Raw genomic sequence first — 27319 nt, 5'->3', positions numbered from 1 at the left:
CTGTAGATTTTAGCATTAGTTTCACAAAATATTACATTCGATGCTGGCAAGTAATGAAAACTGTAGTAATCAGTGGGATTCTAATTAGCAAAATAAGTTGTTCTAATCATCTCATAAACCTGCTCTTATGACTGGTAGTGCCAAAAATTATTGCTTGAAAGTAGTCTTATCTTAGGCCACTGAAGGAATTAAAGTGAATTTAATTCTGTACGTCAAGTTGCCCACATATCCCAGGAGTGAGGTTCTCCATAGGCAGCCAGCAATGCAAATTATGCTCCCTGTGGCAGGAGAAAACAACATGCTTCTGCTTGTCCTTGTCTGTCTGAAGTAAATAGCTTAAATCTAGCCTTGTTTACACAGGGGTAATTTGAAGTGTATGTTAAAATCAACATAATGAAAGTGAAATTGAAGTTCTCCAGCAGGATTTCTGTAGTTAGGAGCGTCAGTGGTGTGGGTAAATGGTTGCTCAGTTGCACAGCATCCAGCATTTCCAATGGAGCAAAAATACCAGAAGCAAAGCCTAGATATCCCCATTCCCAGTCTTCTGTTTTAATTGCTGAGTCACACCCCCAGCATATAAGTTGGGCAAAAAGTATGTATATACATGTGCACAGTATTATAATAAAATAATAAAGGCTGTACATATAAATATTGTTTCTCTTGAATTCCTGATGTCTGCCTTCCAGTCAAGGACTACTTAGGTAATGACAGGACTATATCAACAGCCTTCAAAATATATAAGCAAACCCTTTCAGAACTGACCTTTTCAGAATGATTTTACATGGAATTAAACTCTAAAAAAAAAAAAAAATCAGCTTTGAAATACCTCAGAACTGCTCAATCCCTATGTTTTTAAAACCCTTTCAGACATGCTCATCAGTCATGAAAACCGATCATCTTCAGTGATTTCTAGAATGGTTTTGAGAGGGGCAGGGAAATTATGGTGCTCTGGAGGAGGTGAATCTCCATACCCAAGGGGGAGAAATGTCATGGAAATGCAATCTCTACAATTACAAAAATTGTATAAAAATTACACTCTGTAGCTTTTAGTGAATTCTAAAGCCCTATATCATTTTTGATACACTCTAGTCTTGTAGTAATAGTAAAACCTTGACTCGATTTGCGTTGTGCCGTAAAGGTGTTGGCCAGGGGAAAAAGGCAATGTTGGTATATGGGAGACCAAATTTCCGAGAGCATGCGCCTTGGTGAGAAAAGGAAACACACTGTCAGTAATATTGATCGAGCTGATATTCACAAGGCAACAAGTCCCAGCTGAAATTTGTATGGAAAACGCTGGATGTGAGAAATGTGATGTTACTATGGAAATGATTTATTATCAGCAAAAGGGAAGCTTAATGGAGCCAAGCAACTGATAATCTCATTTAAGGCACATTTCTGGTTTTGGAGTAAAGTCTTGAGAAAATGTAGCTGGTAATGTGCATGTTTGCCTAGCATCACACTTTGAACCTATGAAGGGGTGCCGATTTGCTGCTTCACAGTTCTTCGTGGACAGAGAATGTATTTGGCCAGGATTCAGCTGATTCAAACACCACTCAAGAATTAACTGCTGGAATGAGATTTTAGTATTTTTATGTTGGTTGGTTGGAGGTTTTTTGCTTGTTTTGTTGTGTTTTCTGCACTAATATTGGGTTTAATACCAAATACCTACGAATGGTCAGCTTGGTAGGACATATGCAGCTGGCCATTTGTTAGGACATGTGTTAAGTACAGTAAAAAAGGGGATGGTATTTGTTTCATGATGAATCCTTCTCCCTTACAGGAATACAAACGCAAGCTCGCCAGAGTGTCCCAAGTACGGAAAGAACTCAGGTCACGCATCCAGAACCTGCCTGATCTCTCTCGACTTCCCAACGTCACGGGCAGCCACGTACACCTGCCGTTTGCAGGAGACATCTACAGTGATGATTGATTAGAAGAACGCCCTTCCATAACCTCTACTTTTCTGTGAAATGAGGGGTAGGTCAGACTGATTGGTACTCTTGTAGTATTATTTTTGTATATTGTTGGAGAGTGTCAGTAAAATACTCTAATAATTTATAAAAAAAAAATGGTTTAAAAAGTTGATTTGTTTACTATTTTATTGGCGAGTGAACATAAGGGTACATTTATAAAAAGTGTCGTCTGCATCTAATACATTAAAGAATGGGTAATTATCTTTTGTACAGATTTTGGTTGGGTGCGCTGTAAAAAACATGCTAAGATTTTTCCTCTGTACCCTATATTTAATGTAGATCAACATGTAATCGAAGCATACTTCTAACTTGAGACATTTCAGTTGCTAGTGAGGGAGTGAAACATGGAAATCAGAAGTTTATGTCTGCAAGAAAGTTAAGACTATTTAATGCGAAGTTAAAAGTAATCCTACTGTCCATTACATTTAAAATACCCAATCTCAAAGCAAGTCAGGTGGTTTATTTTGAAGTAAATGTTAGAAACCAGTTTTGTATTGGAAAACATAAATCACGTTACAGAGAGTACATCTTTGAATGACTCAAAATGTTGCAATATGTTAGTGTAATTTAAAAGTCAGTGTAAGAAACTATACAATTGACCATTTTAATTAGGCTTCAGAATTGGAACTTTTCTTGTTACAGCTGCTTAGTTTCTAAATTGAGGGACCATTCATTTGTACTCTAATCCGTTTCTGGAACATCCATCTCCATCTAAAAAGGTTAATCCCAGAAATGCAAAGCCATTTTACAGCTTTAATTAAATTGAAAGGTCATTCTCTGAATGATCCCAATTGTTAAATGTCCATTACTAAATCCGACAACCCTATACACAATCTATACATGCAGTAGCATGGTTCAGCCAGGTTGTAAACAGTATAGAAGCTTTGGGCCAAGCCACCCCCCTCCACTGAGAAACCCCAGAGGCCAGTATAGGCTTCCAGCTCCCTAGCTCCAGCAAACATTTCTAGATCTTGATGGTCTTTTCTCATGAGGAAAGGAGGAGACAGTTCAGGACTGTGTATAAGTTAAACCGTGGAAATTTATTGCCGGGTGTTTTTTTTGTTTTGTTTTGTTTTGTTTTTTAACAACCCTTTGCATGGCATGAAGGTGATATTTGTTTAAAGGTAGCCAAACCTGTGAAAATTCCTTGTTTCTATACTATGCACCAGCTTTTAATTTCACTTAAAAACCTAAAGATATAGACAGGCACCTAAAGGATTGCCAGAAAGCTGAGGCTTTTCAGTCAATTGAAATTAGGCACTCAGTTGTTGAGGAGTGATTTAAAAATGTCTACCTGTACCCTTTGGCATTTAGATAACCTTAAAAACCTAGTCAGCAAGTGTTTTGAGTTGGATGGATCATCTGAGTATTTAATGATAACATTTTGTTCATGGGTTTGCACTTGTCAGACATTGTTTTGCGTCATTTAAGTTCAGAGGTTACGGGTCTAACACTCCTTTTCACATGAAAGCAAACTTTTAAAAATAATCTATACTTGTTTTCAAAAACTGCAATCATTCAGAATAGTCCTGGAGTGAAATTGTTGAAGCTAGGTAGTAATTTGTCACTTGTGTTTGACCTCTATAGGGGCAATCCCTAGAATACTTGCTGTATTCTATGTGAAGAAAGCTCTGTCTCTTTAAAATAGTCACACTTACATGTAAGCACCCCAGTCCAATTAGCTTTTCTCACAAAAGACGTGAATTAGACCTCAGTTAAGTAGAGGAAAATAAGCACAAGCTTTGACCTAGCATTCCATAGTATGCAATGTAGAATATTAACGTCATCAAAAATTCTGACTGTCGGGTAGGAATGCTGAAAATATCTTACCTGAGCTCACTGACTGTCTAAAATTTGTAACTATAATTAATTCAGAGGAGTGTTTCTTTAGTTCAGATCTAATATGTAAAAATAAATAACACTTATTGCCATCTTTTCTTCTTGCATTTATGCTAAGAAAATGAACATCCAGATGCAGTTTACATATTAAATATTTCCGTTCTAATATGCTAAAACTCAGCTCATAAATTTAGAATTACATGTGTGTACATTACTGCTGCAGCTAAAGTTCAGCTTTGCTAAAGAATAGCATCAAATTAGTTACAACAGAGCAATCCATTAAGAACTATAAACCAAATCATAAACCAGGAAGGAATAATAGTGCATTTATTGTTGAATCTCATTCAGGGATTTCTGAATTTGTTACCCAGAGGTGATTCTAAGTGCAGTGGAATGGCTTGCTTAGAGTCCATTGAAGGATCTAAGTCATGGATACTCAAAGCTGTAGGGAATGTATTAAGCTTAAATAGCTTTTTGCTACCATAATTAAGAACAATTATAAAAAATAAAGCTGAGTGCTGAATTTCCTTGATCTCTCAAGAGAATTAAAAAAGACACAACACTTACTTCACTAGGCTCGTTTTTCCTATTCATACCATTATCTTTGTCATAATGTTGCTTATCTACAGATAATGTAGAGCTGATGAAAGAATGAGGAAAAATCTCAACGTTTTCTTGGTGTATATAAGTTTTAATTTTGAGAGAGTGCTGTTTTCTGGATGTATTTTTTCTTTATTGTGATAATTGTTTACTTCAAGGAGTATTTCATAGCTGGGTTTTTGGAAATTGTCTCTCAAAATTCGTTTGGAAAAGAGGACTTGCTGAAGGGAAATGTCACTCTTACAGCAAGTGTTATATATTAGTGGCTGAACAGTACTTTTTTTTTTTTTTTTCTATGGGAAAGGCATCATATATCAACTAGTTAGAAGATTTATATTGTAGCTGTAGTAGTATAGCAAGAGATAACATGGTACGATACAAATGCAGCCCTGTAGTGTCAAAAGATACCTCCAAATTCTCAGGTTCCAAAGCTTATTGCATATACGTCTGACATCTCAGGAAGAAAGGAGTCTGGGTGGGGAAAGAGTTGAGTGCCTGGGAGCTAAAAGGGGGAGAAAATGTCTGAGTGGAAATGAGAAGCAAAACAAATGTCAACGCTTGTCAAAACAGAAATCACAGTGCGAAACTGTGAGCAGCACAGTGATTACCTGCAGCTGGGGTGATACAACAGGACTGCTTTGGGGTGTTGCAACACTGGGGAAATGTGTGCGTGTACCCTGCCCGTCTCTTCTAACATGGTCTGACTGTACCCAAACCGGAATGCCCACCTTACAAAATGCATAAATAGCATCTGAACATTTTGCAGCAAATAATAATAAGCATAATAATCAGATTATTCGCTTCACTATATTGCACTTTTATTGAGCATTCTTTGGAAAAAAAATAAAAAAAGCAAAGACAATCCTGCAGCTCTTTGCCATATGAGAATGCTTACCTTGGAGGTCACTGGGACTGCTTGTATACTCTGGGGGCTGCAGGATCAAGGTGTATTTTTGCAAACTGTTTTGAAAACTACCCAGAACATTACTCCACTTCTCCAGTTTCAAAAATAAACGTGGAGCCCTTAGTTACAAAAATAGTTGTTCTTAGAAATCCTGTTTCATTGCTCTTTTTGAAAATTAAAGCATACACTGCAGTAACGTTAGTTTGTCTGTCTCACTCAGGTAATGTTTGTAGTAATACATTGAAGCACCTCAGCTAATCCCTAGGAACACAACCCAGACTACATACTTAATATGTATTTTATCTGAGTAGTCTTCTGAATGTCAAACTGAGAGCTTTCATTATAATAAAATTACATTCCTCTTTTCCTGAAGTTTAAAAAGACATTGTTTTAGTATTTTCGACAGGCTAATATTCCTCTCCCGAGCCAGTGGCAGCTCAGTCTGGTAATTTAGTGATTACCCAAAATACATACTTGGGATGTGGTAGTCCCCTGCACAGATGAACATGGAGATCACGCGTAGGCTTGATTGGCCCTCTACACAAGAGCTGGGTTTTGAAACGTGAACAAACTGATTCCTGGCTTTTCTGCTGTGGAAAGGTTAGTGAAATAAGAAACCAGTACATCTAAAGTGTGACTGTTACATTGATAAATATTTAGGGCCAGTTCTGCTTATTGCTCATGCATATAATCACACTGAGTATTCCTGCAAGTAAAAAAAGCAGATTCAAATGTACTGTCTGGAGTGGATTTTTATTTTTTTTTTTCATTTTAATGAATGACCAATTTTGTCTCAGCTCCTATTTCAGTGTGTCATTTATCTTGATTAAGTAGTAAATCTCTTCCACCGTGTTATTTAGAAACCTAATTCTGATTTCATCTTTACAACATTTAAAGTATCCTACTAAGCATGATGTTTTTGTGGGAATTTGCAAAAGTTCAATAGCACTCTTGTTACTTGTTTGCAACAGAAATAGACTCATTTGTTAAAAGCTAACAAGAAAAGTTTGAAATGTAAAGATGTTTCATTATTGTGCTCTTCTGACGGATTGTGTAATCCTTGTGTAATTTATGTCCTTAAAATAACACCTGTATGTATGCTCTTTCATATTTAATAGAATAAAACATTGTTGTAAAAACATCCATGAAATCAGTTTATTGCTTGCATATTCGATCTCATTTTGTGCATTGGTCTTAATGTAAGCTGCTCCCTATACCTAAGAGGAAACCAAAATCACAGAGCGATGCTGAGGAAATGATCAATACTAATTTTGAAGTTTGTTACTCTCTGTATTTGTATTTTGTACAATAAACTGAAATTTTTCAATGAGGAAGCAGTGCATTAAGAAGTCTGGGGTCATATCTCTAAAGCTGCAATTTTTTAAAAAAGAAATATTGCTGATATACCATCAGGTTTGGCCAAGCTTTTTGTCACTTTGGGAGGGAGGAAGGGTTGGGTTTGAGGTACCGTTTGTGCTGTTCCAGTCCAAGGTTCCCAATATACAAAAATGTGAAAATGTCTCAAAATGGTTTCAAAATAAATAAGCTTTCACTGAGGAGGTTATATTAATCTATTTTTTGTAACATTTTCAGCATGTTGTTATCATCCTATTAGTATCAAAGATAATGCAGTGTAATTGCATGAGTAGAATTATATGAGCTGGGAAATACTAACTCTCAATCCATAATTAAATACTTGTACCCAGAGTTGCGTGCCTAATAGTGAAACTTCTTGGGTTTGCTTTACGAAGTCTTGGTAAAATTCTGGCCTCACTGGTATCAGTGCCTTTTCCTCTTGACAGAGATGTTCTAGCTCTTCACACATAAATGAGTAATGCTGCATGGCAGGTGTTTGGCAGGGGGGCTCAGTGACAGTCTGTTGCAGCCAGCAAAGCCTTGTACAGGGATGTAATATACTCCAAAGCATGCATCAGATTATGTATATGTGTCTATGTATGTATATATACACAACTGATGTGTTTGTGTATACATACACACGCATATGCATGTAGTAAGGACACAGAAATACATATATATATATTATATACACACATTCTTAGAGGCTTAAGAATAACATAAAAGCACTTCAGATGATAAAAACTATCAAAGCTACTACTGCCTGGCATTTGGAAGTATATTTGTAAACCAAGGAATGGCACATACTTACTTTTCCCCATGGTAATGTAAATTGAATATCTCGCAACAGTGATTCTTTCTAAGAATGCATCTGAACTTTTCTGACAACTCCTGCTGTCAGTCTACACAGAAGATGTGGTCTGGAGCATTAACAAATACCATATTGCAACAGAATTGCATCTGGCATGCAAAATACCTGAAGCTCAGTGCCTGCCATCCACAACACCCTTTTTGGGGCATGTGAACTTCAGATTAACTCGTGGGTTTATGGGCAGATCACCCATTAGTGGCTGGACCACATCAGTTGTGCCCCCATAGCATGTCTTACCTGCTTTTATCCATAATCTGTTTTATCCCAAAGAAATGTCATTGACATACTCTGATACCATTCAATGTTGCATAAAAAGCACAGTGAGAAGGGGCGGTTGGGGAGACAAGCTTCAAAACCATACTCCTGATTTGACCTAAAACATTGACATTGGTGCACCTTGCACTAGCATATAGATACCCATGCTGTTTTTTCATGAGCCTCAAAGGAAGCAGAACAGGAGATTACCTAATGCGCATGCTTTAAATATAAAAAATTATTCTAAAATGTGTTTTACAAATACATTTTTGTAATACAAGTTCTCCATCACCAAGATAGCAGTATTTTTACGCAGGACTAGATCATAAACATTGTAACAGATGGCTTAATACAAAGTTCTACACCAAAATGGTTTAACTAACTCCAAGGTTCACATTTCAATCCAAGAATGACAGTTAATTAGATCGTACCTGCATGTAAGAAACCAACTGGTGAACCTTTGAAACCTATGGTGTAAGTGTATAGGAAATACAAAAAGGTTACATGCTGGCCTTTAACACATTTGCCAGACATTGCAACAAACTATTCTCTCCTGCCTCCAATTGTTTTTAAGTCTGTCAGCTTGCTGGTCCTGTTTCCTAAATGGTGCTCACTGAAGCTGAACATGCTTATTAAAACAAACTGAATGTGCTATTTATCAAGAGGGGAAAAAAAAATGTTTAAAAAGGGAAGACAAATCTTTAAGACCAAGAATTTAAATGTTTTTTACTGGTAGATTCTCTTTTCAGAGGAGAAACCATACGCATGCTTTGCAGAACTTTCACTGCAGACTGCACGCAGAACATAAACCCAGCCCTCAACAGCAACTTTCTGCTGTCCTATCTCCCCTCTGTGCAAACTGAACACGCAAAATCTGACACTAGAGACCGCTTTAACCTTCACAATCTAACTCGCACCAAAGTGTTTTGTCTGCAACAAGTTGACTACTGTGCAGTGCAAGCACAGCTTTCCAGACCAAAGTTCAGGAAGGAAGGAATTGTGGAGCCTGGTGCCTGACAAAGCTGAAAGACAGCTCAGACAGGCAGTGTCTCTTTAGCTATTTCTGAAAGAGACAAAAGTGACCCATTTCAATAGCTCCAGAGCAATTAGAAAAGAAATAGCCTGCGTTCTTTATGGCCCTGAAACTCTCATGGCAGTAACAAACCGGGGCACTGACAGTGATCTAGTGCGGATCTGTGAGTAGGTATTGAGAGCACCCACAGCACAGTGCAGCCTTAAAAGGCTCTGCGTTACCTTGGGATCAGTCCAAATCACAGGGAACATTCATTAGAAAACGAAGATACTTAATCTGGTGATAAACTGTTTTATCTTTCTTTGTATGCAAGTGCTGTCTACAAGGTTAAGTTATTCCGGAGCCTTCGTAAAGGCTGTGTAATACACTTAAATTACCACACATATCAAAAGACAGTGACACTCCTGGACAGTACATTAGACCCTTGAAAATATTGTACCTGCAAACAGTGCTGGTGAAAGCATCTTTGTGTTAAACTTGGGAAACAGGGCTGAGATCTTTGAGATCTTCTAAATTCTGTCGTTATGCATTGTCTTAGAAATAGTGGGATAAGTGGAGGAAACCACACTCAACTCTATACCCTCCCCCAGTCCTGGTCTGCCAACTTATTTGTTGGTCCTACTGGACCACCTGATGTATCCAGTATTACCAGCTTCCACAAAGGACAGATCCTAACTTAATTCTTGGGCCACCAGTGACTGCAAAACACATTCCAGATTCCCAAGCACATTAGTCTATTTCCTCATTTCCCTCCTGTGTACAATCAGTCTTCATAGGGAGCTAGATTCTTAAATACATGATCTACTCTTACACGAGGTACACGCTGTTAGCTTGAGTTTTAACAAAATCACCAGTTGTGTTTATTTACCAAAATCAGAACAGTGCTTACTGCTCTAATCATTATTACTTTGAAACAGTGAATAATTAAAGTAAAGTCAAGAAGGTTTTCAAATCTGCCTTCTGGCTTTTCTCTTTTTCTTCTAGGTTGAGCATCCGTTTTAGCTTAGAAAAGTGAAACTTGGAGTTTCGGGGGGTCTTGGAACCAGAACTCGTTGTCACCTGTCCGGATGCATGCGTTCTGAAAAACAAAAGACTCAAATATCTTAAAGGTGAGAAATCATAATTAATATCAACTGACTATAAAAGTGGACACACGTAGTTTAAGCGAAAATTTCAAATGTACACAGTGTGTTTTCATATACAGGTGAGCAGTTGGAAGTAGAATTTTTTAATGCAAATTTTAAGCCATCTATTTCACATTAATGGCAAAAACATTATTGTGCATTCTTGGCACATGGTCACATTTCACTGACATCTTTTAAAAGTTAGGAAGTCAAAATGGATCTCCTTAACCAGTCCACTAAGGAAAAACATTTTGTTATCAATTACAGGTTTACTAAATGACTGATCTGCAATCAGCATGCCTCCCCTTCCCAACAAGATCCATTATGGTCTACTCAGACCAGTGCCTCTTTAAATAGGAGAGAAACAGATACCTGGAAAGAGATGAGGGAGTGTTCCCTTTGGATCCCAGCCCACTGCAGCTTACAGGTGTCATTTTTTTTGCAGACTGAGTTTTCACATCTGGTGTCCTGAGGCTAGATTTAACAGTTGGAGTGCCAGAATTTTGTGTCTTGGTAGCCAGAAAATACCTGCTTTTACCAAAATGTCTTGTTGTTTTGTTGCATGAGGTGCAAGTAATCAGCTACGGAGAGAATAAAGAAATTATTAACCACTTTATCAGTCCTTCCCCTTTTATTTTTTAAAGCTATTGTAAGAATTATCTAAACCATTCTATCCTAAGAATTATCCAAACTCTTTATTAATATCAGTTAAATATTTACCTAAGAGAAACACAGAGGTTTCAAAAAGCAGTATTTACTTTACACCTAGAGCAAGCATTTCAAGCTTCTTAAGCCAAACACGTCCCATGGATTTATCTAGAAATGACTCCAGTCCTAGCAACTGATTTCAGGAGACCCTCAACCCTGCCTTAATATAGTTCACTGAAATACAGAAAACAACCCTGTCAAAACCAGAAGGTGAAACAGCACCTGAACTGGATGTATGGTATGTGTCAATATTTAGTAGTGGTATTCATATTTTGCTAAAAAATGTGACACACAAAGTGATCAAAACTCATAAAGCGTACACAAACCCCAGTGAAGTTATACTACACATTTGCAGAGTCTTGAGATAAATATGTAAATTGCCAAACTCTCAAGAAACACCCATCCCTAACTAGTAACAGCAAGTCTTGGCGAACAAAGAAGGGTCTTGTTAATAGCACTAAAATATTTACTACAACACAGAGGAAGTTCTATTTTCTACCTGTCTGTTTACTTCTGGTCTGCAGGGAACCTCCAGCAGCACAGTACGTTACAGAGGTGCAGCACAACAGGTAACATGGGAGAGGCACAGAGACTGTCAGATACTCCTAATATCCCTTACTACCATGGCAACTACTCTTATTAAGACACACGGGAATAATACAGTCAGACAAGTTTTGAGGCACACAATTACACCGACTGAAAAACACAGTTACGTGATGTTTCTGGTTAAAAACATACTCAAAAGGATGTCACAAAGAAGTCCGAGGGGTTTTGAAAACATCTATAGCACATCATTCATTTCAAAGTGCATAAATTTACCTAAATTCAGAGTGCTTAGAAAGAATTCAATTTAAAAATGCTTAAATGAAGTGTTTTCAGGTGTTTTGACTATGTCTAGACATTATTTTGTCAGACTAACAAACTAAAAGAGAGAGAGATCATTAACTGACACAGCCTAGGTATTGATGTATTTTTAGCTCTTCTGAAAATCAGATGGGGAAAAAACACAGCACCACATGACTGTTTAGCACTCCACGGAATATAAATGGAGGCCAACACTTTACAGCGCAGGAATCAGTGGAGTAAACATAGCAGTGCACTGCTGGTTTTTGCTCCCTGGACAGCATACACACTTAACTCCAGAAAGGCATCACAGGCACAACCTGTCATATTGCTGTTGCTTAGTTTAATTCTCAACCACACTTGAATTCTCATTTTCACAAAGCTCAGTTATTAGCTTACAGGGATCTACATTGCTAATTTTGAAAGCTGACAGTTCCTGACAGTATTTTAAATACTTAATACCAGAAATATTTAAATCGTAATCCACAGCACAAATGCAAACAGAACTGAGCAGAACACAAGTGCAGCAAACTGTAACTACATCCCAAGATTAGAGTATTATCCAGAGTTTAAACTGGCCCTGTTTAAAACTGAATATTAAACGACTCATATAAATGCACAACACATCCTAAGAATCTCTCTAGCTACAAAACTAAGAGCCCATCATAATTCTCCAGGACACTGTTCACCAATCGTCAAAAGAGACAGTTCTCAATGCACGCTAAATGTTTGTGATCCTACAGCAGAAAAATAAAGCAAAGCATCCATCTTCCTTTACCTTGCTCTTTTTTGCTGGTCATTTATAATCCAGAATTTGGAAAGAGTAATAACATGGATGCCTACCAGGAATGTCTTTTTTTTTTTGCCTTGAGGTTTGATAACATCTATGGCATTTCATCAGTTTGTGTCATTGACTCCTTAATAATTTTTGGTTGAGCAAATTTTACTCCCCAAACGTTCAGGCTCTGATCTGAGAAAATGACAAGAGTACTGGGAACTGCTGGGCACTTTAAAGACATCCATTTACAGAACCTGTTTTCATAGTAGTGCATGCCTTTGCAACACTAGATTAAACACATGCTATTGTTCTTCACAGCATTAAATCTTATATTCTTCAGTAACTCTAGGACAAAAGAACTAAAGCCTATAGAGCAACGTTAGCTTGTTTAAATTTCAGAAGTGGTTTAGTTTTGAAAGACCTCCTATAAACACTAATACTCAGTCAAACATAAAAAATTCAGCATGTTCAGAAGGTAACAATAATCTATTGTAAAGTCATGATGGTCTGCTGAGGTAAATGAAGACAAACTTGTGCATTGAGCAAAAACTTTTTTAGAAGACTAGTAAAACTTAAAAGCCCTTCTTCAAAGCTGAAACAAAGGCAGTAAACATGAAGCTATGCACACTGGCAAAAACTGCCTAACTTCAGTCAATGGAATGTTTTTCTTCTTAGGTATATTTTGGGGGATTCTTAGCAATGGATTCCTACAAATTGTAATGGATTCTTAGGATCTACACTGTTGTATTAAAGCTTTACGTCTAATAGAGTTGCCTGGTCCCAGTTTTACCACATTCACATGAACAGGGAAAGAAAAAAAAATAAAAAGCAGGCAAAAATCTGCCACTCCTGCCAGTTTGACAAAGTTATGCAAATGATACAGTAGTTGACAGTGGAAATGCTGGAGCTTCCTGGCAGGAAGAAATGACTTAATTTTCAGCCAGATCTCAGACATCTGCACAGTTTACCCAGATTGGTGCTAAACAGATCACAGTAAGAGCCGAGTTGTTTCCTCTGACGTGAGGGTTTTTTATTGGCGGGGGTGGAGAGGGGGAGGAAGGTGGGAGAGAGGCAAGAATATAAGATATCTGTTCTTGAAATTGCACTCTTGATCTCTTTATTGCAGAAGTTTCTAAAACTTTTGATTGTAAATGTAAGTAAAAGCTGTACCAAAAGGAAAAAAGAACTATATGCTCATGAAAAAAAGAAATATGCAGGAGTGAGCTCCACTTCTAAAAGAAAGATTTCATTATTTATTTTTTTTCTTTTTATGGCACTGAAAGGCTTCAGGGAAACATCTAATATTTGGCAGTCCAAAGTGAACACCCTTACCAGGACACTTTTGGAGTCCCTGTACTTTTTCAAAAGCTTTGTTTGCCTCATGTTGAGCTTGTAACTCTTTGCCTCTCGCTTAAGGATCTTCTCTATCTGCGGCGTCACCTTCATCTTCGGCCTGAGACGCACCCGGCGGCTATCGGGCAGCAGGAACTGGAAGCAGTGAGGACATATCCTCTCCTTCCCGAATTCATCGTCTACGGGTTAACAGAGAGTAAAACTTCAGTAATCATGGCCTATGGGCAAAAGAGTAAAACTTCAGTAATCATGACCTATAGGCAAAAGAGTAAAACAAGTGAAATAATCACGATCTATAGGCAAAAGAGTAAAACAAGGGAAATAATCACGATCTATAGGCAAAAGAGCAAGACTTAGGTAATCACGATCCGTAGATAAGCGTTATAAAGCATGGCTCTATAAAGCATTAGCAATGTTTTGCCTCGCGTGGTTCAGGTGCTGCCACAACCCCTCACTCGCCTCGGCGCCTGCCCAGCGTCCACCTGCAGGGGGAGAGAAAACAGAGGGGCACTAAGTCACCGGGGGGAGAAGCCCCCAGCCCCATTCCGCCCCTTTTTTCTCCCCTGTCCCCTCGTCCCCTCTCCCCTCGTCCCCCCCGTGTCGCCGCTCACAGCAGGAACCGCGCCTGTCCCGGGCAGGCGGCTGCCATCTCCCTGGCCGCCGCCTCCAAGAAGCGCCCGTGCACTCCCATGGCCGCCCTGCCGGAAGGGCTGCGCCTGCCTCTGTGTCTGTCTCTGTGTGCAGGGGGTGGCTCCCCGCGCCCAGCGCCATGGTTCCGGGCTCTGACGGGACCCGCTGCCTCTCTCCCGGCGATGAGCCCCGGGAGGACGGCGGCGGGGCGGCCCCGGGATGCCGCCGGGGTGCCGGTCCCGCTGGGCGGCAGCCGCCCGGGGAGCCGTTGGGGCAGCGGCCGCCATTGGGGCCGCTGAGGGGAGGCGGCGGGGGCAGCTGCCCGCCCCTTGGCGCCTCAGAGTTTCCCTGAGGGGAAGGGAACTTTACCTGAGGAGAAATATACATATATATGTATATATATACACATATATACACACACACACACATATATATATATATTTCTGCCACCTGGAAGATTTCAACCAGCAGCCCCACTTAATGTTCAGAAGCGCCCCTGCGACGCGTCCGTCCAGATTGTAGCAACGGCATTACTTGGCCTCGTCATTCCACAAATGTGCTCCTATCAAAAATAATAAAAAAAATAAATACAAACAGCTCGGCTTTTCATCGTTTGATGTGTGTTTTATTAATTCCCCCGGCCCCATTCATTTGGTAGGCGTTCATCTGCTTTGATCTGTTGGTAATGGTGTTCATTTAGGAGAGGTATTCATCTGAGCAGGCTTCAATATTCTATTAAGGAATGTGAATAAATATAATTATTTCTTATTTTCTAACACAGAGGAGCCGAGGGCTTTAGAAGTGGACAAGAATTGCATTGCTGGGCTTTCTTTAACAGGAGACCTTGATGGTACAGTCAGTAACTCTGAAGGCGTTAATAAAATGTTTGTAATGGCTACAATTAGAGCTTCTGCTGGCTTTATTTTGGAATTATAATACATTTTTCAGTGGGCTCTTTTTCCCCCCCTCAGTGTCTTTCAGTCTCACTGAAGCACACATAAATTTTATTCTTCTGCTCCTGCAGCTAGGCTCGGCCATTCCCCTTTTTCCACTAGTTCACTTTTTCCACTGTTTTCTCTTTGTATGATAGATCCTATCGTAAAAGCAGTGCAAACAGCACCTCCCAGTGCCTTTCAGGTGTAGCGTTTCGTGTCCCACTACATGCCTCACGAGACACAAACTGCTCCGCATGCTAGGTGTGGTGCTACACAAATAAAACTCTGGAAGCAGAGGGGAAAATGACCACCAAGCCTTGGCCTGCAATTTCGGGCTCTCTCGGGGTCTTGTTCTGTAGAGATCCCACCAAAAGCCTGGATTTCTGCACATGCAGTGCTGCCAGGACTAGACCCTTAAAATCAGCTGATGCTCAGCTCCCTGCTGCCGTATTTGTGGCATCACGGGGGATAAATCCACCTGCATTTCAAAGCAGAATACATTTGTCTCTGCTTTTTCCTGGTTTCTGCTCACACAAAGCACATTAGCAGACCCAAGTTACTAACTGCTTCCTGCTTCTGCTCGTATTCGGTGTTTTGTAGTTACCACGGCTGACCAACAAGCTGTAAATCTTGCCTGGTGTTTTGTAACGGAGGGAAAACCAGGATGATTTGTGTCGACTTTTGGGCATCGTGCATCATTATTGATTCGAGGGAGGGCGGTGGGAAGAGCGTAGCGCGGAGCTGCTGCTTGCAGACCGTCCCAGAAGGTGGTGGTAGCTAGCAGTCAGCAGAGGGCAATAGAGAAATACGGTTTGTGATACCTACAGGGTTTGAAGCACTGATTATGTGTTTACAAAAAAAAAAAAAAAAAAAAAAAAAAAAAAAAAAAAAAAAGGAAAGAAAAAGAAGAAAAGAAGAGCCAGGAGGATAGGTTGTTCAGTTTACTACTGAAGACCTGACTGTGACAGACCGCCGGGAAAACAACATTTTCAGAGAGAGGAAAGGAGACCTTCTGTAGCATCTCTCCGAGTCTCTCGTTTTTTCTTCAGAGTTACATAGGATAACTTAGCCAGAACTTACTGATGACTGCACGCTCGGCGCACTCCGGGATGGACGGGGAGATGCAGGGGAGCACTCTTTGCAAGGAGCAGAAGAGGAGGCATTTCAAAGATCCTGCAGGTGACCGAGGTGAGCAAACTCGGCTTCTCTTCCGAGTGAGATCATAGCTGTTCAGTCAGCTGTATCAAAGTCAGGAGGAAACGGAGTGATTGAAATTATGAGGGAATTTTGCTTTTTTTTCAGGCATGCTGGTGCACGACTAATTTTATCTTGGGAAAAAAACAGCTAGTGATGCTACAGGGATAAGCACTTCTAAGTATACGTTATTTTGGAGACGAGCTGAAACTGGTGATTGTTTTATGTGCAATATTTTATATTAGCACTGTTTGAAACATGCTCATCATTTCGTGGTGTTTGGGACTCTAGTTTACAGGGAAATGTGTAAAGAATATGAGGCTACTGTTGTTCCTTTCAGAGGGAATTTTTTCTAAGCTTTTGGAAAAATGTGACTTGGAGATTTGGAGAAATTTACTAAGAGATTTCAGATGCATGGTGAGAACCCCCTCAGGTTTTCCAAAGGCTTTATTATCAGAAAGATACTGAGAACTGATAACAATGACTCTAACAACAGCAGAAAGAGTTAAGCTACAGAAATAAACGGGCTGACAGGGTTTGAAAAGCAGGGAAAAAAAAAAAGAGAGATAGAGAGAGACTAAGTTAGGAAATAAGCATACGAAACACTTTTCTATTGCCAAGATCTCAGCTGGTGTCACCATAACACTTGGAAAATATCCTCAGGATGCTAGGAGCCATTAAAGCAGTAGAGATTATCAGAGGATAAACTTCCACTTCAGCTGCCACTGATACCAGAAGTGACCAATAAGAAACATTTGGGAAATGAAAGATGAAGAACTGAACATTGACATTCTGGGGATATCACAGAGCAAGTGCAAGGGTATCTAGAGGTCAGTCAGACAGTACCCATCTGAAACAAGACAGGCTGATAAATAAGAGGGATAAATCATATTCTAAAAATTACTATCAGCTTCAAAAAGCTAATCAAAGGAAATGCTATCTACTGTTCTTCATGAGCCAGGATTTATTTTGTAAGTGGTGTGATAGGTAACGAAATGGCACAGTGATCTGTCTGTGCTTTGTGTGCCAAAACGTGTAGAAGATTACTGTGATGATTGTTTGTTTATTCATTGTTTAGGACACAGCTTCCTTGCAGCATGTGCCTGAGGGAGGTGAAAGATAACATACATAGAGCTTGTCACTATTTTCCATGGGTTGGCAACATCTATCTGACAGGGAAAGGACTCAATGAATGTCAGAATCCCCCTGATCTTGAAACCTACAAGTTCCAGTTCCAGTCTCCAATTTTTTCTTTCTTCATTCTTTTTTTAATCCAGTGCTCTAGGTTTTCTTGTGTACCTGCATATCCCCCAACAAGGTAACAGAAATCTTAACAGATGGTCTTAAACAAAAACCCCAGAGAGCACGGTAACTGCAGTTTGAGGAAATCCTCACTTACGTACTAACACCTCTTTAAAGCTGTCTCTGGTGGGAGTGATTAGTTCTTGATCTAAAATGTGAAGCTCTGGGACCATAAACATTCTCTTATAGCTGGTACCTACTTTCAGTGAAATTAATGTGAGTGCTTGCTGTTGTTTGCTGAGGAGTTTTCCCTTGGCTGCTATCACAACACATCTGATCAAAGGGGCTCTTGTAGTGGGGAGCCACGCGGGTCAGTGGCTGAGAAATGGGACTGACAGCTTTTTGTGTGACTTTGGTACTTTTGGCTTCTTTATGGCCAGCCTGTGGAGTGGCAGAACTGGCACCTTGCTATATACCCCTTGTATATAAGTTATGGGAAAGTCCGTGGATGCCAAAGGTCTGGATGCAGTGTCCTTCAGGATGTTGACAAAGATGCTCCTGTGCCTGTTCTGGACATAGGTCCTTGCTACCTTGAGTCATAAGAAATTATTTCTTCATCTTCACTCACAAAACAGTTGTCTAAAAATGTTGAAATCTCAAGCCCAAGTTCCCGTTGCAAAAAAAGGTGCTGCTAGTTAATGTGCTAATTGTCATGTAAACCTGTTTGGTTAATGGGATGTGAAATGGTCCCTACTGTCAGGAACATCACCGTGCACAGGAGTTTGTCCCAGGCACTCGGGGTCATCTATTGCTGTGCTGCATGCAGCACAACCCAGAGCTGCTATTTCAGCCTTTTGCCAAAATAGGAACATTTTACTTTCTGATGAGTCATCTGGGTTTCACTCAGATCTCATAAGATTCCCCCACCCTGTTCTTTGCTGTGCAGTCCAGCCCCTGCCCCAGAGGCCTTGCTTTCCCAGCTGAGAGCTGGCTGTACCCTCTTCAGCAGCCCTGGGCTCCCATCCTTCATTAACTTGGAGGGGGCTGCCCATGAACGATGTGGAGCATTTTCTCTGTCACTGGAGCAGAACATGCAGCATTCCTGGCCTTTTCTGGCCCCGAGTGTGGCAGAGCAGTGCTGGCAACTGAGCTGGAGTTCGCCACACACTGGGCTAAGTGCTACCTGCATCAAGGCAGATAGGGAACTAGGTCAACCAAAGGGGGCAGCTGTACACTTGTTCCATATCGGTCATATTTACTTATGAACAGCACAGAAGAGCTGTATGTTTCAGGAAAAAGGTGCCTTTCTTTCTTTTTTTTTTTTTTTTTCTTTTTTTCTCTTTCTAATGCAGAAGGGAAACTAGGGGAGTCTTCATTTTTTAATTTCTTTTTGCTTTGAACTTTTTTCTTGTCCTTCTAATTCCGAGCGACCTGCCCTGAGGTGGCACAGGTTTGAGCAGGAGGCTGGCTGGATCTGAAGACCAGAGGTTTCCATCCTCAACCTGTCATTTTCAACACTCGTGCTGTTCTTTTTGATTCTTCCTGACTACATATTATCTGGGAGAAAAAAAAAAATAATAAAAAAAATTAAATCGTTTCCCTAAGTATGGAGCAAAGAGAACAAACCCCAGGTGCTTCCCATTGCTAACTGTGCCATGGGATAGTTATTTGCAGTTGCTGGCCTGGGTGTTTGTGGGTTTTGTCAGAAAGCTCTCCTGTTTAGGCTGCTTAACAGAATTGCTATTATGCAGAAATATAGTCAGCTGAGGGATAAACAGTTTGAAGGCTGTACTCCCTGCTGCAATAGAAAAGTGGCTTCTCACACCTATTTATAGTATCCAAAGTTGGTTGTGTATCTGAGAAGCTGCCTCCAGTGCTGATTCTTCCGGTTTTATTCTCGGTGAGTCAGATGGCAGGAAGGGATGGAATATTTACTGCTAAATATGTGAAATAATCTGAACTTGAAAGATTTCTATCAGTTTGTCGGTAATTCGTTTTGGCTGAATTCATTCAAAATTAAACTGTTTGCCCAGCTGATATCTTTGATTCATGTCCTAGCTGAGACAGATCTTCAGAACCATTTACAAAATCTAGACAAACATATCTTCCTCCAGCTCCGATCATAAAGCCGGTAAATACGCAGCAAATCTGACTCTTTAGAGGTGACAATGATGGGTATAATTTAGACACAAGGGAGGTAACAGAGAGAATCAGGCTGCTGCTCGGAGCGAACTTAAACCCAGAGTTTCACAGCTGAACGTGGGTGGGTGGTGCAGCGCTCCTCATTTCCTTCAAAACTGTTGCTGAGGCACAGTGGTAGCACAGCATATTTTATCCGCATCGGGAAAAGAGCTCACAAGTCTTCACTGCTATTAATGTGGCATTGCCACCAAAACTTGTTCCTGTTTTGAAGGAAAAACTGGAATGGGGAGGGTGCTCAGGGGCACGGTTTATGGGTGGACTTGGCAGTGCTAGGGTGACGGCTGGACTTGATTTTAGAGGTCTTTTCCAACCTGGATGATCCTATGAGTCATGAGCCTGAAGCAGCTGTAGTAAGGAGGAAAAGCTCCACATGAGAGTAATTTAATCAGACTGCAGAATTACTGTCCTGACTGGTCACAGAAAACAGAAAACATCTTTGGTGAGGTCTGTACTGTAGCTGCAAAGTCCTCCAATGCCGAAGGGAGCTGGCCTTTCCGAAGGTGGCCTGTGTGCAAGGCTGTGCTCCTCGGAGAGTTTGCACAGAAAGCAGAACAGCAAGGGGTAGATGATTCAATAGCATCATTTTGCCTAACGCCCCAGAGGTCCCTGCCTCAGCATCCCGAGTCAGACAAAGCTCAAAGCAGTTGCACGCACATCTGGTAAACAAAAGCCAACATCAAAATTGTCATTCACTCGCTGCTTATTTGAAGCATGAGGAGGGGCTGATGCAACCTCCAGATTTTATTTTATTTTATTTTTTTCAGAAGGCTCATAGCCACATGTTTTTATATGATCTTTTCATTATTATTAGACAGTGTTAACAGCAGTGCTCACATATGGCCTGCATCACTCTCCCAAAAGGTCATTTCGGCCCTCAGCGAGGGAAAGATTTGTTTTCCCTCTTTGGAAAAGCCATTTTAAAGTGGCCATGCTGATGGCATGGTAGGCATAACAAATTTTGTTGATTCATTATGGGCTTAGTGCAAAAGAAAACATTTTTTCCCTTAGTGTGTCCTTAGGAAACGTTTTCCCGATGTAAATATTTGTTATATTAGTCCCACCCTTCCTCCTGAGCTGCTCTGAGATCTCTGCATCCCTTAGCACTGTTTGGAGAACAGAGCTGCTTATCACGGGAGCGTGGGGGAAAGATAGGACGGTGAAAAGCCTGAAGGGGTAAAGGTCCGGGCAGAGATATAGCGGCAGGTCCATAAAGAGCTTGTCACAGTGCCTGGTGGCTCTCTGCTTGCTTCATTTGCTCTGCTGGTTAATCATTCATTTATTGGAGTGCCCAGGTACCACGGTGATGGACACGCTACCAGTGCCACAGGCAGCATACCCCATGCAGCATATCCATTAAAGAACTATTTTTGAAAGGAAACATGAAAATAAACACAACTTTTGAAAATGCTCAGCATAGCAGTTTACTTTCCTCTCAATACTCATTAGCATGTCAGGATATAGGCTTCTTGCTCCTGCTTTATGTTTTTCTTTCTGCTGTCGATATCTGCAGCTCTCCCATGAAAATGTGAGCACTCTGAACGGCTGCAAATTCCTTCCATATGTCAAGTGTTGCACAGTTGCGTAGCATCACCCTTTCTGTGTAGCTATTGTGGTGTTTGTTCCGTTGTCATCGTTATTAGGGTCGGAGAAAGAGCCCTGGAATGAGAGCCAAGCGCATCTTGGATCTATCAAGCCCCACCAGTTTGCTCGCGTGACCTTTGTGAAGCGAGGGGTATAAAGTGCAATGCTGGAAGTGCTGGCCACCAGCTAAGCGTGCTGACTGCTGGAAGGCCAGCTGGCCAGCTCTTCTGCCTCCTTCTCCAAATGTGAAGCCCTCTGCCCGAGTAGCTGCTGTGGAGCATCTCTCCTGGAGCGTCACATTCGCAGGTCTGATCCTCACGCAGGCCACTGTTGCTGCTTTTTATCGTGCCGTGCTATTTATTTATGGCTCTGTTTGAATATTTATGGCGGCCGCCACTGGAAAGTTTGCACTGAGGGCAATTCTTCCGCAGAGGGCATTACTGCGCTCGCATCCCTCCAAGATAACTGCATCAAATATAAAAACAAACATCACATCTTTATTGGGACTACCTTATGAGTTTGCTCCTGCTTTTGGCATCTTGAATTGCTTCACAGTGCTTCTCTCTGAACGCTGGTGCCTGGAGCAGATTGAGCTGGCAGTCTGTGAACGCCCAGCACATGACATGCCCAGGAGACAGACAGAGCCACCGAGGAGGAAAGCAGAGCCCGATGTGAGGTATGCACTCACTGGAGCTGGATAATTGTTCCTCAAACTCCATTGATCATAGAAACTACTTTTAACTTTTGTTACAGCCCTCAGGAAGTGGAAAAAAACCACACGCACACATCCTTTCTCTCCTATATTTCCCTCACATGATAAAAAAACAACCAAATATTTTTTCAGGCCCATCTTACCATCTGCACTGTCAGCAATTAGCTCACCAATTGGTGTGGGCTGAGTTCCATGAATATATAGTAAAAGCGTGCAGAAAAGCTCAAACCTCAGACAGTGAGGCGGAGAGGCTGTGCTGTTTATGTCTCCCTGGCACGGGGCAGGAAGGGCCTGCGGTGCGCTGCTTGCTGAGGGCTGGAGACAACGAGCAGTATGAAGACAAAGCAGCACCATTCGAATCCACCATCATACTGATACCGCCACCACCACCAACAAAAAGTGTAGTAATGGCACCAATAGGACAATCCTGTCAACGTTTCAGAGGAATACCTCAGCAGTTCTGGTGCCTGCAGTATGATTGCAATACTGAGCTGTGGGATCGGGATCAGCAGATTGCTGCTTTTGAGATGACAAACAGCTACAGTGCCGGAGTTTCCCTTCAAAAAGCTTTTCCTGCTGTGTTGTTGCCAGCCATGCTGGTGATTCTTCTTGCCAGTCACTTCTTCTTTTCCATTATTCTGCTGTAGTTCCTTTGGTGTTTATTTGCATTAGACCTGGGGATATTCAATGACATTCACAGGTACGGTTCAATCAGTTCCCTCATCCTTCCCTTCCCAAGGGAGCTCCATTTTTGACAACCACCCTAGGAACACACACGCAAGTTGAGCCTGGATAGAGGCATCTCCTCCTGCCAGCAGATCTATGCACTTGTTTTTTCCATGGGCTATTGTCTGGAACTTGGCAAGCCTTTGCAATCTTTCCTGGATGAACAATTCTGGTTTAATCACTTTTTTTTTTTTTTTTTCTTTGCGTGAGCTGAAGTGAAAATAAACATGAACGTAGGATGCTGAGCTCAAACTCAAATCCAGTATTTCCAGTCTCCAAATCTTCCAGTCTCCCAGTGTGAGACCAGAACTGATGGTTTCAATTTGGCCCTTTATCGATTATGAGCCAGCTAAAGAATTAGGTGTTGAATCTGAATGGCATCCAGGTTCTGGGTTACTCATGTAAATATGCTGGCCTAGTGTCTGTAGTGTGTTTACCGCCTGTTATTTATCTCTAACTAGTGGCATTTTCCTTTTTAGCTACAGAGGGAGAAGCTGTGCTTTTACCGTTGGTATTAGGTTGGATACCAGCTGCCAGCAACAAAATCTGAAGATGTAGAAGCACAATAAACATTCAGATATGACAATCAGGTGTGAGTCTATTTCTAATCAAACTTAAATCTGCTGGAAAGAACAGAGAAAGAGTGTTTGTAGTTTGCACAAGCTCAACCATTCATTATTCACTTTTCTGTCCTCAGACACTTAGCAGTTTCAGCTCAAGACAGTAGGCCCACATTCAAGCTGAGTTCAAGTTTTCCAGTTGCCCAGTTAACAACAGGCATTTGTACACCTGAAATTAAATGCACATGAGGAAAGGAAAGCAATAACCAAGTCTAGTGCTGAAAAGGTCAATAAGGAATTAAGCAAAATAAAAAGCTGCTGAAGTTGTATTCAATTTTCCAGTCTCTTTGCTGTCTGCCAGTCCTTTAAAAGAGTGAAAAAAAATTAAAAAATTAAAAATATATTTTAAAGACCAATTTAAGAAACAGAACATGTAATACCAGCTTTGGAAAATGGTGACTCTCTTTTCTGACATCATTTTCCAATTTTAGTTAAGGTAAAAGTCCATTATTTCTGTGGATTGCTGGAGAAGTGGATGTGAATCTCACTTGATCCATTCTCATCCTGACAGGTTGACTTGGAAACCTTTAGTTTCAAAGAATATACGGGTGTCCAAGTGAGTTCACATGGAACAGATGGGTTTTCTGGAAAAGGTCTCCAATTTGACAGACTTTCAGAAAAAAATCACAGTACTAGCAGGAGACAAAGTGCCTTTGTTGTGAATGTTTGCTGGTCCCACTGAAGCTGATGCTACTTTGGGAATTGACTTCAGCTGAGATTATGGCTTTGGTTATAAACTCGTGTGAGTGTTGCAGATGAAGGCACTGATCATTAAAGCTGTGTCAGCTTCTCAGCAGTGAACTGATGCTCTTTTTGGCTTAAGTTCAGTGCTCTTTGAATGAGAAGTCTTGATTTACTTTAAGTGTTTCTCAACTATTCTTGTGGGGATATTAAGCTGATGTCTTGTGCTGTTTGTGGAGCCACCAAAGAAACAAGAAAAAAGGAAAGGAAGAAAAATAAGCCCAAACTAGAAAATATTGATTTAAGTCTGGTGGTTGCTGTTGAATGTGCTTGTCCTTCCCTCTTGCAGCTGCAAAACATACTGACACTGCAGGTGGGTCATCCGACAGCTCCCTTTCAAACTGTTGCCAATCTTGCGTCATGGATCAGCCAACAACTACGTCCTGAATTGTGCTTGCACCTGTTTCCTCTTCTGGAATAAACAGTTTTGTCTGAAAAGGGCATTGACAAAGGCCAAAGTTGCACACCCAGCCTTGCCCAGTGATATGAAGGAAATCACATTTTCTTGATGCTTGTGGAATGGAAGTGGCAGCTGTTACCATGGAAATAGTCAATTTCTGAAGGAAGAAGTTTTGAGGAGGCTGAATATCACCACTAATCTAAGAGACTGCAGTCAAGACAAAAGGTTAAAGTTGGAGATGCACTAATTAGGAGGTTGTTGCCTCTCTGGTAATGTGAGGATGGATACAAAGGTATTCTATTTGGTAAAATGCTGTTGTCCTGCCTGATCCCATGAACCTATTATTTTGGATACAGAAAGCTGATTAATCTCTGATGTAAAACCAGTAATTTGTGTTAAAATAGGTTCAAATAGGTACTATGTCCTGGGAAGATTCTTTTGAATACTCTGTTAAGAAACATTTTAAGGGTTAAGTGTTCACATTCCCCTTTTGGACACATTTTCCAGGGTTTTGTTTTGTATTTTGCAAGTACTGATGTCTTCTCTGTCCTTTTCTGTGTGCTCAATGTATTTTCTGAGGTGCTGCAATTACTGTGGTTCTTCAGATTTCTCCTTAAATGTGCTAAAAATGTTATCAGCAAACAGAAAAAAAGCTTTGTTATTTCCGCTGCACTTCCTCTGTTGATTGACTGTGCCAAGACAAAGTGAATAATACAGCAAAGTCATCATCTGCAAACAGGAATTTTGGGGCTAGATTCTCTCAGCTGTTACCAAGTGCCAAATCTTTACTGACTTCAGGAGGGTTACATCTCTCTGCAAGAGCTGAAAATATGGCAACGTACTATTTCTGTTAAATATCTCAGCTTTAGAGCACAGAAAGACCATCTGACAAACTCCGTTCAAGCATCTAGTAACAATTTTAAAACAATTCCACAGTTTTCCCTGGATTATTTCGCAAAAGGCTTAATTTTTCTTAATTAAAACTCCTGTTGATTAAATTCGTGTGAGCTCTAGCTGTTCAAATAATCTTGGGCCCTACATTCTTCAATTTATTTATTTGCTCTTACAAGTAGCCTGCATTATCGCAAAAGCCTTTATCTGTGTAATTAGTTTTACATGGATTTTGTAATGAAGCCAGTACGTGAAAAATGGAATAGTAAATGTTGTTGGATGTGTCCCCCAGAATGACACCAGCAGCATCAGAAGGCGGTAAAAAATATCACCACCATGCTATGCTTGGAAGAGCTGAGGGATGTTCTGTGACCTGTGCACATAAGCAATGCCTCTGGACGGCTGTAAAGGGTGTCATATAATGTGAGACTTCCAACTGTATATCAAGGTCCAACTTGAAGGCTGTAATTTTGCCCTGACTTTTCTAGCTTGGAGGGTGTTGGAGAAAGTCACAGCCTTATTGCTAGGTCCCTTCTTTACAGCCTAAATGAATTTGTGGTGTGAATACTGTTTTTGTTTGTTTGTTTGTTGGTTTGTTTGTTTTTTCCCCCTCTCTCTTTTTTTCTTTTTCTTTTCTCTCCCATTCTATTGCTGCTCTTTAAATTAAACAGCACTTATCCCACCCAGAGGTCTCCTCCTCAAGGCATGCCTAGGCAGCAATTATACCCTTACTTAGTTGTTGTATTGCAAGACTAAACAGCTTAGCTCTGTTAGGATACTTGGATGGAGGACCTCAGAATCACACTGAATAGCTGAGGTTGGAAAGGACCTCTGGAGAGCATCAAGTCCAACCTCCCTGCTCGAGCAGGGTCCCCTAGAGCACACTTACCCAGGATTGTGTCCAGGTGGGTTTTGAAGATCTCCAGGGAAGGAGATTCCACAACCTCCCTGTTCAACCTGTGCGAGTGCTCTGTCACCCTCACAGTACAGAAGTGCTGCCTGGTGTTCAGATGGGACTTACCGTGTTTTAGTTTGTGCCCATTGCCTCTCATCCTGGCACTGGACATCACTAAGAAGAGTGGACTCCAGGCGTGGTATGACCATGCTTTGGACACTACCACTGATGTCTCCTAGGACTTCTGGAAATCTCGCTGCTCGTGTCGCAGAGGCCCATTTGCCTTTTTCTCTGAAGCATCACTGTTACAAATTTAATCTCATTGCCAACTGCAGTCCTCATTTGGCTCTGCCCTGTTATCTCCTCACTTACCTTTGAAACTTCTGCACGTGACCTTACTGATTACCCCCTTTCTATGGCTCTCATCTTCAAGCAGCTCTGTTTGTGTAGTTTCACTGCTTGTCTGCATTGACAACAGAAGAGTAGCCTGGTACAAGAGTACCTGGATCATGATGATCAAGAGCTGTGAAAGGGCATCAGAGAAGCCCCAGAATGAATCCCGAAGACCCTCACTGCTAGACCCTTGCTTAATGGACTCTATAAAAACCTTTTTAATATCACTTACCTGTATTTTCTCCTCCTTTTGCTGTTTCTTAACCACCAAGTCAGTCTCTTCCTTAGTCCTCAAATTCCTTAATAATCTATATAACACTGTGTCAAATGCATTCCTAAAGTTCTGAAGGATGAGATCTATTACACTGCCTATATTTAGAAAATCATTTACTTCATTGAAGAAAACAACATGGCTAGTTTCTGTGGTGTCCCTTTGGTGAGTTTCTGTTGCATTTTATCCCCTTTTTCATTTATCTCTGTGTCTTTATGTATTGTTTCCCTCAAAATGTGTTTTAAGGCC

At 40.8% G+C, this 27319-nt stretch overlaps 2 protein-coding genes and 2 long non-coding RNA genes across 6 annotated transcripts in view; 3 read left to right on the top strand and 1 right to left on the bottom strand.

Annotated features, from left to right (window-relative positions):
• The window catches only part of RPRD1A (regulation of nuclear pre-mRNA domain containing 1A), a 41709-nt gene extending 35252 nt beyond the window's left edge, over window positions 1-6457 (top strand). The window contains exon 7 of the mRNA XM_005025655.5: window positions 1781-6457. Within this exon, the coding sequence (XP_005025712.1) occupies window positions 1781-1930 (150 nt within the window). The 3' untranslated portion in view covers window positions 1931-6457. The remainder of the gene's footprint in view (window positions 1-1780) is intronic.
• A 3205-nt stretch (window positions 6458-9662) lies between these two features.
• C2H18orf21 (chromosome 2 C18orf21 homolog) lies at window positions 9663-14581 on the bottom strand. 2 transcript variants are annotated; one of them, XM_072034902.1, is made up of 5 exons: window positions 14358-14581; window positions 14097-14119; window positions 13617-13816; window positions 10328-10536; window positions 9663-9909 (listed from the first exon to the last, which is right to left on the bottom strand). In XM_072034902.1, exons 1-5 carry the CDS (start codon window positions 14552-14554, stop codon window positions 9756-9758), a joined length of 783 nt encoding a protein of 260 aa, XP_071891003.1. In that variant the 5' UTR covers window positions 14555-14581; the 3' UTR covers window positions 9663-9755. The 2 variants fall into 2 exon arrangements, with proteins under 2 accessions (XP_071891003.1, XP_027307592.3); XM_027451791.3 differs by having other exon boundaries at window positions 14249-14380.
• On the top strand, window positions 9810-10482 carry LOC110353824 (uncharacterized). Its single transcript, XR_002404876.4, has 2 exons — window positions 9810-9940; window positions 10223-10482. It is a non-coding gene; the product is annotated as an uncharacterized lncRNA (long non-coding RNA).
• A 990-nt stretch (window positions 14582-15571) lies between the features above and the next one.
• Window positions 15572-27319, top strand: part of LOC106018988 (uncharacterized) — a 50324-nt gene continuing 38576 nt past the window's right edge. For both annotated transcript variants that reach the window (XR_005263628.2, XR_002404878.4), the window contains exon 1: window positions 15572-16390. This is a non-coding gene — a long non-coding RNA (uncharacterized lncRNA). The remainder of the gene's footprint in view (window positions 16391-27319) is intronic.

This window comes from Anas platyrhynchos, chromosome 2 (assembly GCF_047663525.1).
Source record: "Anas platyrhynchos isolate ZD024472 breed Pekin duck chromosome 2, IASCAAS_PekinDuck_T2T, whole genome shotgun sequence".
Taxonomy (NCBI): Eukaryota; Metazoa; Chordata; class Aves; order Anseriformes; family Anatidae; genus Anas; species Anas platyrhynchos.
Note: the sequence above shows the minus strand (reverse complement) of the source record. Positions and strands in the feature narration are given on the sequence as shown.